This window comes from Hydractinia symbiolongicarpus, chromosome 8 (genome assembly GCF_029227915.1).
Source record: "Hydractinia symbiolongicarpus strain clone_291-10 chromosome 8, HSymV2.1, whole genome shotgun sequence".
In the NCBI taxonomy this organism is placed as follows: domain Eukaryota; kingdom Metazoa; phylum Cnidaria; class Hydrozoa; order Anthoathecata; family Hydractiniidae; genus Hydractinia; species Hydractinia symbiolongicarpus.
In genome coordinates, this window is record NC_079882.1 from 7,036,688 (window position 1) to 7,054,308 (window position 17,621).

Genomic DNA, 17,621 nt, shown 5'->3' on the forward strand with positions numbered 1-17,621 from the left:
TTGAATAGTTCTGGTCCTTTTAATCCACAATGCAAGCCTATTCACAGCCAACCTGACCATCCTAGCTAATTCACCGGTTCCTGACTTAATTAAAAGAACTACGTAGACATAAGTCTCCTTTGCCTGGCCCCTTCGTCGTTGGTAACCAGGTCGTACCAAGAAATTCAGTCATGCGGTTCTTAACTAATGCGGAGGTGAACGCCGATGGTGCACGAATGGAGCAAGTTTGCAAAACTAAACTTACAGGTGAAATAGACATTTTATTATGGATTTAATTGTAGATAATTCTTTATTTGACAAAACAATTGAAAACCATAGCAGGTCCGAATTTAATGGATTTTTTCTTTATGCCTGTAAAAACGAAACCCACATGGAGTATAATTTTTTTTCTGTAAAAATTTTGAATTTTTATTTAAGCCACGTGGATAAAGATTTTTTTAATTTGAAAACAAAGCATATTTTTGCCTATTTGTTTGTGATGACCTGAAAAATAAACAATTAATATAAAAATGACAGTATAGTCATGCATACTATTTCGGACATGTAGAAAAGGAAGTTAAGATTGAGAGAGTCACTATACCAGTAGACACTTGATCATCGTGTTTGGGGTTCACGATTTAAAATGTCCCTCCCTTTTCTATGGAAAAATAAATGCACAACAAAAGTAACTTCGCAGTGCATATCGCATGCGTAACATTCTTTGCAAGTGCGTTTTACATCGCACACGTTACTTGATTTACACGTACGAATCATCGCACACCTACTCAAATATTCCTGAAAAAGACTGTAACCAGTCTTACCAGTCTTATTGTAAACATATGGCTACTTTGCTGGCATAAGAGCTGATCAACACTTAGTGGCACTATTGCTGTGTTAATACTTGCTACACGTTAGCAGTGTGTCCATGCAATTTTCTAAAATACACTGAGGTTAAATTTGTTTAAAACTAAAATGCGTCATTGTGCTCAACAAAGCAAGATTGTAGCTAAAAATATCTGCAGTGGAGGACAGTGAAAAAATACTACCACATGGAAGCCAGGTGTACTGAAGATTTCTTGGAATAAATTAGATATCTTCTGAATGAGTGATCTGTGTTTTTATCAAGGTACCCAATTGGGTATCCAATGTTTTGCATTAACCCAGGTTTTTGGGTGTATTTTTTCACCAACTAGGCACAGACTATTTAATTGTAATGTCTGCGAATGAAATGTTTTTAACATTTTAATAGCTGAAAAAAATAGAAAAATATGATTATGTTGATAAAAAGCAATGGCAACATTAAATGAACCTGTGATAAGTGAAGAAAAAGTTGAAGATATTTTAGAAGGAACAGAACCTGGAGCAAGGTTAGTTAAAAACAAATTATAGCATAATATCTACCTTCTTTTACATTTTAGCTCCAAATCTAATTTTTTGTGTCCTTTTTAAAATATAATCAGTTTTAATTTTTTTCCCCATACTTTTATTTACAGCTTGTTCTGTGCACCTAAACATCTTACAAGATCTTTATCTGAAATTTTAATTTTGTTGACCCCACTACAAGAATCAGTAGATGCAATATTTACTACAGATATAAATAACCTACACTCTATTCATTCATAAAAGTTAATGCATTTTGTAGGAATTTAGACGAATCTTTGTTTGCAGCAGAATCTTTCGAAGATTTAAGCCATGAAGTTGAAGCTGCAAAGTTAGATGGACAGACATCTAGTCGAACATTGTCTATAAGTTCAGCAGGTATATAGTTCATTTTTTGTTTTGAATGTGTACGTCGCTGAAGTATTCTTTTAAATAATAATATTTATCCTGTAGGGAGGAGAACGAAAAGTGATGAACTTGAGGATGCAGGCTCTGAAGAGGATTCATTGCCCACTGATGCGCAAAAAGTTGATGATGAAAATGCTGAGGAGGAAGCCATAGATGGTACAATTTTTAAGGAGTCATTTTCATTGCAACAGTTGTTTGTATTCCCTATTTGCAATAAATTGACCTATTAATTATTTCTTTCAGCAGCAGTAGTTGTAAAGCTTCTTTTGGTACAATCATTATTTACTTTGCTGCAATCAGAGTTAAGATTGGAAAATCAATTTAAAAACTACTTTCAGAAACCTTGCTTATATTTTTAAGATATCTTTTGTTTAGAGGCAAGATTAAAACGAGCCGAATCAATAATTGCACCAGAAAGACAAGCTTCAATAGAAGGCGAGTTTAGTTATTCTTTAATGTTGATAAAATTTATTTATCTTTGCAGCCCTTTTTTATTTTAATGAATTTTGACTAAATGTTTTGAAAATTTATAAACTAACAAAGAAATCACCACTACATACAAGACTTTTACAACGTGTTTTCAGGAAAGAATTATATACGCACATAATTTTTCAACTGAATATAACTATAATGTCAGGATGTCAGAACTTGTCATCTACAATTTAGATATGAATGATCCAGAGTGGAAAAGTCATAAAAAGCATGTGTTCATTTTAAGTGAAGCTGGTAAACCTATCTACACTAGGTTGGTAATCTGTGTTGTTTTTGACCACACAGATTTGCATGAATTTCATAAAATGTTTTCATCAGGTTTTAATTACCGAAACATAATTCTCCGCCATCAGTTTATTTTTTATAACTTTTTTTATTGTGCATTCTGTCAGAGCTGGTTGGATAAATTTCTCAAATTGTTTTTTTTTATGAGGAAACAACTTTTTTAATCTAATAATTTGTCATTGATATTGACAACAAATTAGGTAAAAATTGATGTTAAAAATCATAAAATACAGTAATCTCAGCGAAAATGATAATATCAGTATGATGGTTTAATGTAAAATCAATTCTTCTGTTTTGGTTACTGTGCAAAATTTTGTATCCTTTCCGATACTCTATGACGCCAGTATAATAACATCATTATAGATATGGAAATGAAGAAAATTTGGTGACCATGATGGGATTAATGCAAGCTATTGTCTCCTTCATACAGGATAACAAAGACAATATAAGGTGTGTAGGTTAGTAAAGTTTATCATGTGAAACAACCTTCTCTCTTTTGTATTTCATTCTATCTATTTTGTGTTTTAGAAGCATCACCGCTGGAAACCACAAGTTTGTATTTCTGATAAGAGGACCGATCATCTTGGTTGCAGTTTGTTCCTCCACTGATTCACAAGCACAGGTTGTTAATTTATGTAGTTTCATTTAAAAATTGAGTATAAGGTGTCTTCTTGACAAGCTTTCTATTCATGTATAATTTTTTCAAAAACATTTCTGTCTAGTTATGATACACTGTCTCATAATAACTTGCTCAAATTACGCTATGCTTATATAAAAAGAGATAAAAAAAGTGGGCAAGCACATTCTTTGAATAGAATACGAAAATCTCCTTTTAATCTACATTATATCGTATTTTTAGCTTGTTCTTCAACTGACGTACGTCTATCATCAAGTGTTAAGCGTGTTAACATTCACTCAGTTGACGAAAATTTTTGAACAGAGAAGAAATTACGATCTAAGAAAGCTTTTAGCCGGTATATTCTTTGAATTTTGTCTCTATTAGCAAGCGAAAATATTCTTTTTTGTACGTTTTTAGGGGAATTGTCTTTTGTTGGAAGAAAACATTAAAAAATGATTTATTGAACAGAATTAGGCTTGTATGTATAACTCCGAAATGAAGTTTTATGAATTTTTAACTTGAGGAATATTTGCTTTTATCAGAAATAAATCCCCATTAAATAACTTTTCTTAGTGTAGCATGTTTTAATTTTTTCTTCCAGGTACAGAAAAATTTATCGATAATTTACTCAATTTGATGAGTTATGATCCAAGTTTTTTACTTCAAGCAGTAAGTAAACAGTAAACAATTATTTCTTTCTTTTTTTGAAATACTGTCATGACCAACTAACCCCTTAAAGAAAAACCAGGGGTAAAAATAAATATTTTTTACTGACGCTTGCCATCTCGTGTATGGTTGTCAAGTAAATTAGGTAGCTTTTGTATTGTTTCAACTAACAACAAAGTTGGTTTCCACGGCGACCAAATATCGACACTTGTATCTTATTAATTTTTTGTGGGTGACATTTTGCAAGAAAAAAATCGTTTTTTACGAGTTTTACTTCTTTTCTGAAGTTATCGGAATATTGAAAGGCACAAAATATAATTTGCTATGTAAATTGTATGTATGTATTTTATGGACCAAAACTAAAACAAATTTTGCGTGTATATATTTTCACTTTTTTTTAACTTACAATTATCAATTTGCGCGAATTTGACTGAAATTTCCTATATTCGCGAAATTTATGCAAGTTAGAAATAGTGAGCTTAAGGTATTGTTTGTAACTAACTTTATGAGAACTTTCAATGTGTTTTATGGCTGTTCGTAGGTTAGATGTCTACCATTACCAAACGCTATTCGTGATGCTATTGGTCAGGCATTTCAAAGTGCAAAATCGCAAGTAGGTACTTCTGTTTCGTTGAATTACTTATTCTGCATTGTGAGTATGTTAAATTTTCGTGGATTCGCGAAAACATCTTCTTGTGCCATATACCAAAATCAGCCTTTAGCAAAAATTATTTATTGCAAGGATACCTGTAAAATTGTCAAATGTGCAGAAATTTTATATTCTCCGCATAAAACCCCTTAGATATGATAGGACTGGGAATATATCATAGATAACTCGAAAGTATGTAAAAATTATTCCTCTTAATCATCCCCATGAATATTTACACAATTATATTTTTCGTTTCTTTAATATTTTTCTAACATTGGTACCTCTGTTGTCTTTTATTAGTTATTTTTCTTTTTTTCTCCTCAAAAATTAATTTCCCCAAATATTCCTTCCTTTAAGGTATCTTCTTTATCGTATTTAACTCTTATAGGAACTAGTGTTTGCTATTTTGGTAGTAAAAAACCAGCTAGTAACAATGGTGCGACCAAAAAAGTTCAGTCTGCACCCATCGGGTAAGAATTTTTGTTTTTCAAATCTTGCAATATCCATTTTGTGAATAACATTTTTTTGTGAATCAATCGAATTATTTCGTTATAGATTTACACCTTATATTTAACCTTGTCAGTGCGTCTACAGCTTTTCATACAGCAGAGTCTTGGACACCGATATGTTTACCTCGTTTTGATAACAGCGGTTATTTGTACGCACACGTGTCTTACCTAGACGACAACTGTCCTGCTTGTCTTCTCCTTCTTTCTACAGATAGAAATGCGTTCTTTACGTTATCCGAATGCAAAGCGAAAATATTGGAAGTAAGCCTTATTTAGCTGTATTTTATTTTTATCTGCTAAATAAGTAAAACTGTATTGAATATCATTATTTGTTTTCGTTTCCAGAAGATGGAGAGGCATAAATGTTTAGAGCATTTAACAAGAGCTGCGGAGAAGGGAGATTACAGAATAGGTACTGGGTTGATTTGTCTTGATGATGTACAGAGAATTTTTTTCTTCTTCCTTTAGTTATTATTTTATTTATCTTACTAGAGGAAGTTGGAATTTCCGAGTTGTGGCATTTTATATACAAATCTCGAAGTACGGCACAATTTACATCACCGAAAATTTCTCATCCATATATTACACCTGAAGAACAGGAAAGGTTAGAACCTAATCATAATTTTGTAAAGTTCTAACCAAAACAAAACGATTCAGTCTTGAAGATAGCCGTTGTAACAAATTTATAGAATTGCGCATCGCTCATGGTTATGAAAAGGATGCCGAAACCACAATGTGATAAGAAGTCAGAATGCGCATTTTAATAGAGCTCAAACTCTTTCTCTTTTTCTACCTCCACGATAGGATGAAATTACCGAATTAGTGTGTAAAATTTTTCAGGATTGGCTAAAGTTTATAATGCAATAGAAAGGATTTTTTAATTATTTTTTAAAACAATTTTTAGAATTAACATTCGGTGTAAGCAATAGGATGGTAAAACAAACTTTAGTTATTATGAAAGACCTTTATCACGGATTTTTTTTTTTTTTTTTTGAATATTTGTTATTGCTAAAACGTTGTTATTAAGCATAAATATGGTAACTAAATATTACCATTTACGCACAATATTTAAAACACAATATTAAAAAATATTTAAAACTGAATGGTCAAACATAAGCCCTTCTATTGGAGTATTTTCATTCGCAGACTAATATAATGGGAAGAGAGTTAAATGGAATGAAGTTTTTTTGAAATAAAATAACGTTTCAGTGCTTTTTTTGCGCTTAATTAACTTTTCTTTGTTGTATCCACTAAATGTAATTCAGAGTTTTAAAATTGTCTCATCTGTGAAATTTAAATAAAATGTTTCCTTCTGTTCAGATTATATGGTCTTTATCTTCACTTGCATCACCGAATACACTCCAGTTCCAGACCACTTAAAATTCTATGCTACTCAACGAAACGAGAAATGATATTGGGTTGGGTGACGTCAGGTTTCGAGTTATACGCATCTTTCAGTCCTCTCACAAGCAAAGCCGCGGCTATAAATGCAGTGAATCGATTACTTAGGTGGATAAAGGTATAAATCTATAGATGAAGAATTAAATGGTGGAAGTATTTAAAAAACTGTTTTCTTAAGAAATGTTAACAATTAAGGATGTGATTTTAATTGTGTTGTCATTTTGGTGCCTAATATAAAGGAGGAGGGGCGGGGGGGGGGACAGGGTAAAAAGATATCAGTCATAGGTCTGAAAAAAAATGTTTTGTACTTTCGATTCGATTTCAAAATACTTTAAAATCGACCAAAGGAAGTTACTTGCAGCGATGATTTCTTTTTCTGTTATCTTGAGGATGGCTGGTTAGGTTGGAATAAAACTGCTTCGAGTGGGACGGGGTGAAATTTTTTTTAGCAAGCGTCTTGTGTATTAGGCAACAAAGTGTAGTGAAATAATAAACTTCTATTTTTTATTTTAGAAAGAAGAAGATGTGTTGTTCATCATCAATTCATATACGTTCTAAACACAAAAGCCTTATGTGTGAGAACAGGACAACATTCGTACGCAACAGGGCGCACATGTCGTTCTTGCTCGGACTGTATTTGATCATAATTAATAAAAAAGGGTTCACACACAGCCTCCTTGAAACTTAACAAATTTAACTTATAAATTCTCCTGAATTTTACGGAAAAATCTTGGGATACTATTTTTACAATAAATTGTTAGACTTTTTTTTTGGATCATGACATCACATTTACTTCTCTTGACTACATTTATCCTGATTACCAAGTTTTCATTTTTCCAATTTCTACCTCTACAAGGATTTTTTTGAAGCATTAGTCAAATGTTAACTTAAAAGGAGAAACTTTGACAAATTAACCGATTGTGTGCAAAGTTTATTTACGAAAAAAAATTGAAGCAGTTTCCCCTGCAATCTCTATTTTCATCTCCCGAAAAATAATTCCTTAAAAGGGTTACGTTTTATGTTGTAAAACTCACTAATAAAATTTCGCGTGTTAATTTTCCAAAAATTAAAACATCAAAATGAGACAGAACATAATTTTTTATGTAAGCTGTAGAATTAACTTGCAACAAAATCACGTTAAAATGTCTTGCTTTTCAGAGAAAAAAATTGCGACATAAATCTTTGCTATATTCGTGGGGTTTGCATTATTCGCGAAAATCTCGCAAAATATTTGGTGTTACCGTCGTGGCAAAATTAGTCTGCGCAACATTCTTTACTTCGCGAAAATTTACCTCGCACCATTTCTTTCGATTAAAAGCTTATTAAAGTAAGCTGAAAGTGTGAATTCAGGCGTATTCATTTTTGCGCGAAACTTCTCACGCGAATTTTTTAGTTTTTGTACTCATTCCGTGCATAAACTTTCGGGTGCAGAGAGAAAGAAGTTTAGGAATTGTTCAAATGTGAAACACCTTAACGCAAAATAACTTTTAGATGGTTTTATGCCTAGTGCTGCCTAAAACGTCACTGGGACTAAAACGACGGCCATCAACAAGCATTATACTAACCCTTGCTGGCGGTAGAGATTGTAGTAAAGTGCACAAGCAGACACAAAAACCATAAGGTTGTTTACAACCTCGTTTCCAGCGCGAATCTGTATCCCGTGGTCACATCACAAAGGTAAACCTTAGTCAATGTTCGTCTCATCGTCTGTTAGAAAAATACAAGATGCCCTGGGGACGAGGTTGGGCTGTTTATAGAAAACCTAGGATCTTCCTTCCAGATCTGACAGCTTAATTTACTTTTGTTCATAAACAACACTTGCGTTTTTTGAACACCTAGAATTTTAAAGTAACTGCGTTCCATTTTTATATTCGATAGAAAAATAACGCGATTTTAGAACGATAATGAAACATGCTTTTTATCAACATGCCAAAACGCTGATCACCGAACTGAAGGTCAGCTTAATTCAACGGTGCTCTTATATGGTTTTGGTGAGAAAAAAACGAAAACATGTTGATCCCATGCAGCATTTATTTTGTTTCAAAGAATTATGCAACTCTTGAAACCTTCCATATGCGAATAAGGTTATCAGTATACCCTGCAAACAATATTTGACCATCAGCAGACCAGGCCAGGGAGATACAATCGGCCGATTTTTCTTTAGCACCTGTATTGATCACTCCTGGTTTCAACTCATCAACAACAGATTTTGATTCCAAATCCTAAAAAAATATATCAGGTTTTGTTTGAAACAACATGGCATAACATACCTGTACTAATTTTGCACTTTCGCACAAAAGGAATGCATTTTAGTACAGAAAAAGAAACACGAATATTAAGAAACACGAATATTATGTACAGGGTGCGGAGCAGACCTTAAAAACACTAATTGAAAAAAGTGGCCTTTAAAAACCCTAAAATGAGGTTGAATTTTTAGCAAACCCTTAAAAATGTTGTAATGACTATTTGTACTTGTACTTTTAAGCTGTCAAAAAAAAAACATTTTAAGACTATATCTTAATTAAAGACCTCAAAAAATCAAAAACCTTGAAATTATTACTCAGTAAATGGCCCTACATAGACTAGAATTTGATGTAATAAATACGCTGGACTCCGATGTATTTTACATAAAAAAGCATTTAGTATTTTTATTTTGGGTAATTTTAACTTGCACAAAATTAACATGTGCCCATTTAATACGTTTCTATTGCTAAAAATAAATGTGTGAAATAGAATAAATTAGCTGCACTTAAATTAACAGTCACAATTAGTTGAAATTAGGGAATTTATATAGTTAATTAAAAATAAAAAGCAATGTAACAAAATGAAAAGCCCGTGTACTTTCAATTCAACAAATAAGAATACCATGAGAAAAAATATTTTTTTACTTTAGAAAAAACAATGGCACATAAAAACAAAAAAATAAAAATTACCCAGATTTTGATACTTGGTCCAGTAGCAGCACACAACCAGTATCGGTTGGGGCTAAAGCACAACGAGTTAATGATATTTCCACCATCCAATGTGTAAAGATGTTTTCCTTCGTTCAAGTCCCACAACATAGCTTTTCCATCTTTGCCACCAGATGCACAGAGCGAACCATCAGGAGATACTGTCACTGTGTTAAGATATCCAGTGTGTCCATAGTGATTGGTCTTTAGTTTACAGTTGGTTAAATTCCAGACCTAAATATTTACTTTGAAAATTAACCCGGGTAGAAAAATAGTCAAGGGGTCAACTTAGTTTCGATTAAAGCAAGCATAGATATCAAATGAGGACAATTATGGTCAAGCTAAATTGAGAGGGGGTTCTAAGAAAATAGGGAACACCCTCTGCAAACTGGAATTGACCACTAATCTTTGTAGGTGTGGCACTTGATTTAACTAAAGCATTACCTTGACCATTTTATCCCAACCACATGAAACTATTATTGGGTTTTGAGTGTTTGGTGAAAACCGCACATTTGAAACCCACTCAGTGTGGCATTCATCATGAATGGTGTACTTGCACTGTCCTAGTGTATTCCACAGTTTAATGGTGTTATCACGAGATCCAGAAACAATTTGTCGGTTGTCAGCAGAAAAAGCAACACTCAAGACATCTTTGGTGTGACCAACGAATTGCCGAGTGGTAACTCCTCTATGGGACAAAGTTTTTAAAATTAATAACCTGGTTTGCAAAAGCATTATGCTGCAGCATGACATGTATTACAAGGTTGCAACTCTTTTATAGAGAACAGAATTTTTATAAAAAAGAAATTAAGAAGTTGCTAAGAAATTGAGACTTTTTATGGAGGCTTTGAAGGCAATGCCATGTAACATTTCTATGCATTTTTTGAAATAAAAATGTGACAAACCAGTTCTATAAATAGAAAATTGAGAGGTTTGAGAACATTGAGGAAATTTAAGAAAAATGTGAAAAATATACTGTTGAAGGAGTTTAGAGGGAACCTTTCAAAATTGAGATTTGAAGAGCTTTACGATCTGAAAACCCTGAATTAGTGATAAAAGCTTTAAGAAGTAGAAAGTGAATATAATGAAAAAAATAGTACTTACGCATTTAAATCCCAAAGACGCAGTGTCTTGTCCCATGAACCAGACAAAGCAAATTGTCCATCAGATGACATGACAACATCTGAGACAAAGTGGTTGTGTCCAGTTAAAGAACGCTTTGGAACACCAGAGTTGTTATCTCCATCTTGAGTCAATTCCCACAAAATAAGGGTCTTGTCTAAAAAGAAACATCAATTCTTCAACAATAATGTATAGCTATCCCACATGGCACTTAACACATTTATATGCTCCGAAATAACATGTAGTATGGGTTTAAAGCAAGACACAATTCTCAGAATCTCAGGACTGCGTATAATTTTGTTAGTTCAGGTTTTGAAGTGTGGTTGTGAAGTGTTGTTTTAAACAATTTCACTGCCCCTGCCCTGCATTTTCTCCACGTAAAACCAAAAATATAAGTGTAGTTACAACACATTTCAAAAAGGAAATTGAATGTGACATGAACAAAGGCCAATAATAGTATATCGTTTTAACATATCATTGGTGAGTAGTCTTGCCATTTTTGCTATAGCAATGGTTTTAAGGGGTCACAAATACCACCAAGGTAGAATGACTTGCATCAACTTGCATATGAAACAGTTTAAGCAGTTAAACAGTAAAAAATATTGTAATAAAAGTAATGAGGCTATTTGTTATCACCTTTTGACACAAAAAGGAGTGTTTAAAGCATAATATAGTGCAATTATGATGTGTTAGTTTGTTTTTATATTTGTGAGCTTTGGTTCTCAAGGTATTTAAGCTTAAAATAGTACTACAGTTGCCACCATGATGAGGACTTTTTACTTTGGTAAATTACTTACTTGTTGCTAATTACTAACTGACGCAAGTCTGCAGGGATATAAACAAACCCATTCTCAATAAACAAAGCGAGGGGATAAAATGGATATGTCTGAGAGCAAATTTTAATGTTTTAAAATAAATATCTTATTGACAGAATAAATTGTTTCACTGTTATAAATATAGTTTTAGGAAAAAATGAATTATATATTATGCATATTCGAATTTATTATAAATTTTTTCTGTTATTTTTGTATTAAAATATCTAAAAGACAACAGGTGCTTAATTCAATTTGCTTGTTTTGAAAACAACACTTCAAATTTAAGTGTACTGGAAGCGATTTTGTAAAAACAAAACAAAAACAGTAAGTTTTTATTTCTTCACACACTGTTGCCTTTTAAATTCTTTAAAATTTTTGAATTTTGCTGGTCTTAAATTTATATTACTGTGTGACTTTCCAAATTACCAAAATATGTATGAATCAAGTTGGCTTTTGTTCAATAATGGCAGCGACTGTTAATGTAATAATCCTTTTTTTGGGACAAAATTTGGACATAAAGAATTCAATCACAATAAGAGGCATTTTCGCCGTATGTTCTGGACATAAAATCACAATGTTTCGTCGCACTGCAACTTATCTGTGACACTAAGTGACAGCCATCACCAATAAAATGGCTGCATGGATTTCAATTTGACATTTTGTGTCAGGAAAAAGAATGTGACATGAACAAAGGCCAATAATAGCATCATCGTTTTAACATATTATTGGTGAGTAGTCTTGCCAATTTTGCTATAGCAAGGGTTTTAAGGAGTCATAAATACCACCAAGATAAAATGACTTGCATCAACTTGCATACGAAGTGAGTAAAGTAGTTCAACAGTGAAAAATATGGTAACAAAGTAATGAATTTCAGACTATTTGTTATTACCTCTTGACGCAGAAAGAATTTGGTTTGGATCTTGGGGAGTTGTAGCGATTTGAGTTACCCAGCCATTGTGACCTGTTAGGGTTCCGCTTAATGTCATTTGCTCCATATCGAGTCTTGATTGCAGGGATCCTTACGGATTTTGTTTAGTAGCGAATTTGTCGCCTCCTTGTAGCTTGCTACAAGAAATGGAAAGAAATATATCATGACAGCCGACCGCTAGTAAGCGAGGCGTACAAAGCTGACATATTGAGCAAATTCAAAATGGTAGTCGAGTTGCGAAATTAAAACAGCAATCTGCATGTAAGTGTGTGTTTTTTTGGAAATTTAATCTGTCACTAATAGATCTTTTTTTTGTGTACCTATTGTAGGTATTTTCTGTATTTGGATCTTCTTGTCGAATCCAAGCTGTGTCATTGGAAAGAAAGGTGAGCTGGCCAGGTGATCTAGCAAGCTAGCTAGCTAAATGATTACGAATAACAGAATATTTTTATGGTAATTTAACTCAGAATGGTAATTTATACAAAATTAACACTTTCAACTAGATGTTGGAAAAAATTACTGTGGCAATTTTTAATCTTAGTCAACCGAATTCTTGCATTTTGAGCATAAGGTGTGGCGCCGTAGATTAGTGGTTATAGCTCTCGTACTCTGTGCGGGAGACCGGGGTTCGATTCCTCTTGACGGCGATTTAACATGGGCAGGGGAATGTTATCATAGCCCCGGGTTAACCCAAGCCATGTGAGGGAAATTGGGAAGATGGCACACTGTGTGAGCCGTTGGATGTTGCAGGGAGTTGTCTAGTAGAGTGCAGGCTCTAATTGGGTCTGCGTAGCTCAAAATGAGCTTTAAATACTCTAGGACTCTCCATCTAAGCCATGGCCCCTCCTGGAAATAATAGACAGGGTATATCCCTCGATATTTGTGAGGCTAGCCATGTAAAATATGCACATCTATTTATCTAAGGTCCAACGAGGAGGGTGCCGATAAGCTGCATACGCCGTAAAGAGTGAGGGCGTTTTCGGGCGAGTTCGGCTTTTTGAAGAAAATTCAAGTATTCGCCTGAAAAAACCTGCATAGGCCCGAACAATGCCCCCCCCCCAAAAAAAAAAAACAGACACTAATATAATTAAAAAAAAACTATAAAAATTAAAATAAACTTACTATGTGGTAGCGAAGTTCTTAAAAGAACTGTTTTTGATGGTTTTTGATAAAGTTTACTTTATAAATAACTTCTATATAAACTTTATTAACTCCTTTCTCTACAAGCGCCTTCTTCCCAACTATCGTCCGCATGGTTTGTTACAAGGAATTGCATTTCAGGAATGTTCCGGGCAAGTTCGGGGAAAGTGCGGGCGGTTTCAGGGGACAACCAATTTTATTTGAAAAGTCGCCCGAATTCGCCCGTATATATGTGGGCGTTTGTGGCTTATCGGCACCCTCTTAAGATCCGGAACAAATTTTCTGCTTGCGTTATAGTCCTCCTGAACCTATTTGTCTTCAAATGGTTGTTGATGTCACAAGCCCTCCCACAAAGCATTTTTTTTGCATTTAGGACACAAGATGGCGGCCAGTACCAAGCTTCTTCACTAGCTAATATTTTGCAACTTTAACAACAAATATCTTGCAAAGAAATCAAAACAAGTATAAAAGTACATTACTTTGAGTTGATTTTTTTAAGTGGGAAGTAAGCTTGAGATTTGTAAAATATTTGTAAAATTTATTTAACTATGAGCATAAAAAAAATATGGAAAAAAGAGGGCTAAAAATATGATTAGTTAGCGTCACCCAACCCACTCACTCAGCGAAATTTAAGTTAGGAAGTCAACAAATTTGGGGAAGCATAAACCAAACAAGCGGTAAAACTTGTGCCTTTCTCTTCTTCTGCATGCAGAACCAACAGAATATATTTATTATATATATACTTATTTCGCATTGATATCTTCACAGATAACAGAGAAAAGTGGATTGATTGTTTCTTGTTTTTTAAGTAAAAGTCCACTTTGATCACAAAGAACAATATACATCCAAGCGGCACAAGATCAAAATGGCAGCAATTCAAGCAAATCAGTAGCCAAGCTGGATGTTATAAGAAAGAAACACAGCCCACTTTCTTTATGAATTATTTAAAGAAAAGCCAACCACTTCCTCTTACAATTAGTTTACCAAGAGTTTTCATAAAACTTTTGTAAAATTTGTCACTCCCGGTTTGTCAAAATTTGCACTTCAGCAAGCTTAAATAAAAGGAATAAAATGCTGTTGTCACACACAATGTATGTCTGCTGATGCATTATTTTCTCTGTTGGATCTTAAAGTTCTTTTATGTTTAAATGTCATTTGTATAGTAAATAGCACAGTCAAAAATGTTGGTGATTTCCCTACTGTCTATAAAAATCATGAAGGAAGATTCGTACTCTCCTATTTTTACTTAATAAATATGATTTATTCTCCCATGATTTATATTTTAGATAACTTAATAAATAATTAACTTGATGGCAGACCCAAACACATTGAAGACATCTTTGTTAGACCTACCTCCTGAAATACTGCTGCAAATATTTAGTTTAATTGATATCAGAAGTGTGTATAAAAATGTCATTATTACATGTAAACACTTCCATGAATTACTGACAGCAGATGGGATATGGAAGATTCTGTTTGCTCTTAAATGGAATGAACATAATATTGCAGATGATTTAGACTATGTATGGGACTGGAGAGAGGTGTGTTTTAGCTATGAGGATATAGACCAACACTGGAAATGTGCAAATGAACAGACGTTGAAGACTGCAAAGCTTGCCGGTCATTATGCTGTTGTGGATGCAGTTCATATCATGAAGTCTGGCACTATTTGCATATCTGGTGTGTGCTTACCACTTCTTACAATTTCTTTTTTTCACTATTTTTTTTTAATTTTGAAATTGACTTTAAAATGGCTATAGAAATGCCAGGGAAATTAACAACAGAAGCACAATTTTTTGTCTTATTTTTTAGTCTCTGTTATTATTATTTTTTTGAATTTGCAGAATTCCTTAAAAGTTGTAAAAATTTAAGCCACTGTAAAATTTAAAGTCAATCACTTTTTTGCAATTTTCTGGATAGTAAACATTTAACCTAGCTTACCATAATTTGTATCTTTAATAATGGTACTATTTAAAGTTGTATGTAATGATGAATAGACATATAAAAAACAGACAAAACAAGAAAAAGACAGAAAAAGACATAAAAAAAGATAAGATAAGTTATACCCTGTCCATCTTTCTTTTATTATTCTTTTGTTTTTTCGTCGTTTAGGGTCACGTGATAGAACAGCCTTGGTTTGGAATTTATCAAATTTCTTAGATTCTACTAGTGAAGAGAGTTATATTCCATCAGTGTCAGTTCTTAATGGCCACAAGGTATTTACGATGTTATGTAAAAAAATAAGTTAAAAAGAATAAAAAGGAAGGAAAACAGTTTGATTTCGGAATAATATTTTTAAAACATATGCTTATTTGTGAAATTGACTACAGATTATTAATGGGACCTTGTAATTGCTTGTTTTTAGGGCTGGGTGTGGTCAATTGACAGTGCAGAAAGTCAAGACAACATAGTGGTCACAACATCCTGGGATAAGACGCTTAAAGTGTGGGACTTATCAGCTGATAATTTACTTGTAGATACATTTGAGTACCATCCAGCAGCTATATTAGGTTTGCGTTGCCATGACAACGTATATACAACTTGTTGTTATGACAAGACAATACGAACATTCGATCCACGATCGAGAGATATCGTTGTTAAATCGTGTCATCATAAGCGGCCTGTCCTTTGTGTCGAAGTTACGGACAAATATATATTATCCGGTAGTGAAGATAAGACTATCGGCATTTACGATGTCCGCGCGGGAAAGTTGTTAGCCTCGTTACGTGTAGACTCGCCAGTTTTATGTATGAACATCGCACGTGAGCAAGGATTCAATTATTTACGCGTCGGCGGTAAAAATGGCGGATTTTATATATTTGATATGTCGAACGATCATTTTACCTTACTGAACTCAACTCAACTTTGGTCGAATTATAAAGTGACTCAGTTATGTAATTACAGTGGCAGCGTGGCTGCGTGCTCTCAAAATGGAACTGTGCGCTTCTACACGCCGAGTAGAAACTGTACTTTACTTCAAACGTTCGGCTTTCATACTGGAGACGTGTGTAGTGCGCATTCTCGAAGGAATTTACTTGCAACTGGTAGTAGTGATAGCACGGTTCGGCTTTGGAATGTAATTACACCTTAATTGTATTCTTTTCTGTGCGTTTTTAAACTTATAGATTTTTTGTTGGCAACAAAAACTTTATTGTAGCGCTGCTATGGGCAATACTTTAGTTTATGATAAATTTATTTATAGCCTGAAGCTACGTATAAATATAATTTTTATACTGTGGTTTATATATGTAAGATTTTTAAAAATTATTTAACATCTAGATACGCCTACTTTAAGAAGTTTTCTTTTTTATGGTATGATGTTACAGTAAAGGTTTTAGACTTCTTAAAACGGGTTTCTGACCAAGTTGAATGTAATTGATATAATGAAAAAAAACTGTAGCAGTTAACTATGTAGTGAAGCAACTCCATTTCTCATTTTTAGCGTTACTTGGTAAGGCCGAAGTTTTGATTCAAGCCTCAAATTTGCCAAGCGTAAGGTTTCAAATTATCTCTAGCGTTTATGTTTACCGTTCATATTTTTGTAATTTATTTTAATTATATAACATAAAAAAGAACTTTATTTTCTCGAAAAACTATTTTGTAAGTTGTTTGATATTTCATTTAGTCTTTCCAAATTTTCAGGATAGCAAGTTGTATCTCAGCCCGAATAGGCTGCCTAAAAAAGCCTTATTAAAGGTCTTCTACATTCACTAGTACACCCCAACCCCCAGTATATTTTACGTTAAATACACATTTACGATAATTTGGGAAAACTAACACTCCATCGCAGCTTATTTTGCGATGGGAGGAGGTAATCATCACACTTTTATAAGAGTTAATTAAGGAGAAAACACGTTTTTTCGTGAATCGTATGTGTTTGAATCCCAATTTAATTCTACTTGAGTGGCATCACAACCTTTCTAAATTAAAATGTGTATAATTATATCTAATTTTTTAACAGTCAAAACATAAATATGGTATACGAAACAAACAAAAAACACGCGAACTTCTAAAAAAATTCACAAATTTAAATTAAAATGTCTTTACCCATAACGATACAAGGAGCCCACCCACTGAAAAAGGATACAAAATATTTAAAATACTGCGAATAATCCATTTTTTTCATTTTGGACTATATATATATAAGATTTAAAATTACAAATACAAAAATATATTCAATTACTACGTTCGTTTTGTATGTACAAATATTGTGTTGACACAGTTTACAGCTGATGCAACCGTGCATTTGTACGATGATTTATCAAAACTAAAGTTCT

General features: G+C 33.2%; 3 protein-coding genes across 3 annotated transcripts; 2 read left to right on the forward strand and 1 right to left on the reverse strand.

Annotated features, from left to right (window-relative positions):
• Positions 1-1,206: 1,206 nt before the first annotated feature.
• On the forward strand, positions 1,207-7,080 carry LOC130655664 (vacuolar fusion protein MON1 homolog A-like). Its single transcript, XM_057458442.1, has 16 exons — positions 1,207-1,346; positions 1,622-1,737; positions 1,813-1,923; positions 2,143-2,202; positions 2,434-2,512; positions 2,908-2,994; positions 3,073-3,166; positions 3,404-3,518; positions 3,765-3,832; positions 4,371-4,442; positions 4,867-4,948; positions 5,034-5,248; positions 5,333-5,399; positions 5,480-5,591; positions 6,308-6,506; positions 6,902-7,080. Exons 1-16 carry the CDS (start codon positions 1,270-1,272, stop codon positions 6,944-6,946), a joined length of 1,599 nt encoding a protein of 532 aa, XP_057314425.1. The 5' UTR covers positions 1,207-1,269; the 3' UTR covers positions 6,947-7,080.
• Positions 7,081-8,401: 1,321 nt separating this feature from the next.
• Positions 8,402-12,310, reverse strand: LOC130655668 (guanine nucleotide-binding protein subunit beta-like protein). The gene is made up of 5 exons (XM_057458445.1): positions 12,166-12,310; positions 10,444-10,618; positions 9,784-10,027; positions 9,322-9,573; positions 8,402-8,610 (listed from the first exon to the last, which is right to left on the reverse strand). Exons 1-5 carry the CDS (start codon positions 12,269-12,271, stop codon positions 8,437-8,439), a joined length of 951 nt encoding a protein of 316 aa, XP_057314428.1. The 5' UTR covers positions 12,272-12,310; the 3' UTR covers positions 8,402-8,436.
• A 16-nt stretch (positions 12,311-12,326) lies between these two features.
• On the forward strand, positions 12,327-16,937 carry LOC130655666 (F-box/WD repeat-containing protein 9-like). Its single transcript, XM_057458444.1, has 4 exons — positions 12,327-12,465; positions 14,631-15,024; positions 15,457-15,560; positions 15,710-16,937. The coding sequence occupies exons 2-4, from the start codon at positions 14,655-14,657 to the stop codon at positions 16,433-16,435; spliced, it is 1,200 nt and encodes a 399-aa protein (XP_057314427.1). The 5' UTR covers positions 12,327-12,465; positions 14,631-14,654; the 3' UTR covers positions 16,436-16,937.
• The last annotated feature ends 684 nt before the right edge of the window (positions 16,938-17,621 follow it).

Bases quoted from the DNA above. Each gene is read 5' to 3' on its own strand.
- LOC130655664 (XM_057458442.1), top strand. From the start codon at position 1,270: ATGGCAACATTAAATGAACCTGTGATAAGTGAAGAAAAAGTTGAAGAT. The intron at 3,833-4,370 runs GTAAGTAAACAG...GGCTGTTCGTAG, and splicing joins CAAGTTTTTTACTTCAAGCA to GTTAGATGTCTACCATTACC. The intron at 4,949-5,033 runs GTAAGAATTTTT...ATTTCGTTATAG, and splicing joins GTTCAGTCTGCACCCATCGG to ATTTACACCTTATATTTAAC.
- LOC130655668 (XM_057458445.1), bottom strand. From the start codon at position 12,271: ATGGAGCAAATGACATTAAGCGGAACCCTAACAGGTCACAATGGCTGG. The intron at 10,619-12,165 runs GTAATAACAAAT...GTTTCTTTTTAG, and splicing joins AATTCTTTCTGCGTCAAGAG to ACAAGACCCTTATTTTGTGG. The intron at 8,611-9,321 runs GTAATTTTTATT...ATATTTTTTTAG, and splicing joins GACCAAGTATCAAAATCTGG to GATTTGGAATCAAAATCTGT.
- LOC130655666 (XM_057458444.1), top strand. From the start codon at position 14,655: ATGGCAGACCCAAACACATTGAAGACATCTTTGTTAGACCTACCTCCT. The intron at 15,025-15,456 runs GTGTGTGCTTAC...TTCGTCGTTTAG, and splicing joins TGGCACTATTTGCATATCTG to GGTCACGTGATAGAACAGCC. The intron at 15,561-15,709 runs GTATTTACGATG...GCTTGTTTTTAG, and splicing joins CAGTTCTTAATGGCCACAAG to GGCTGGGTGTGGTCAATTGA.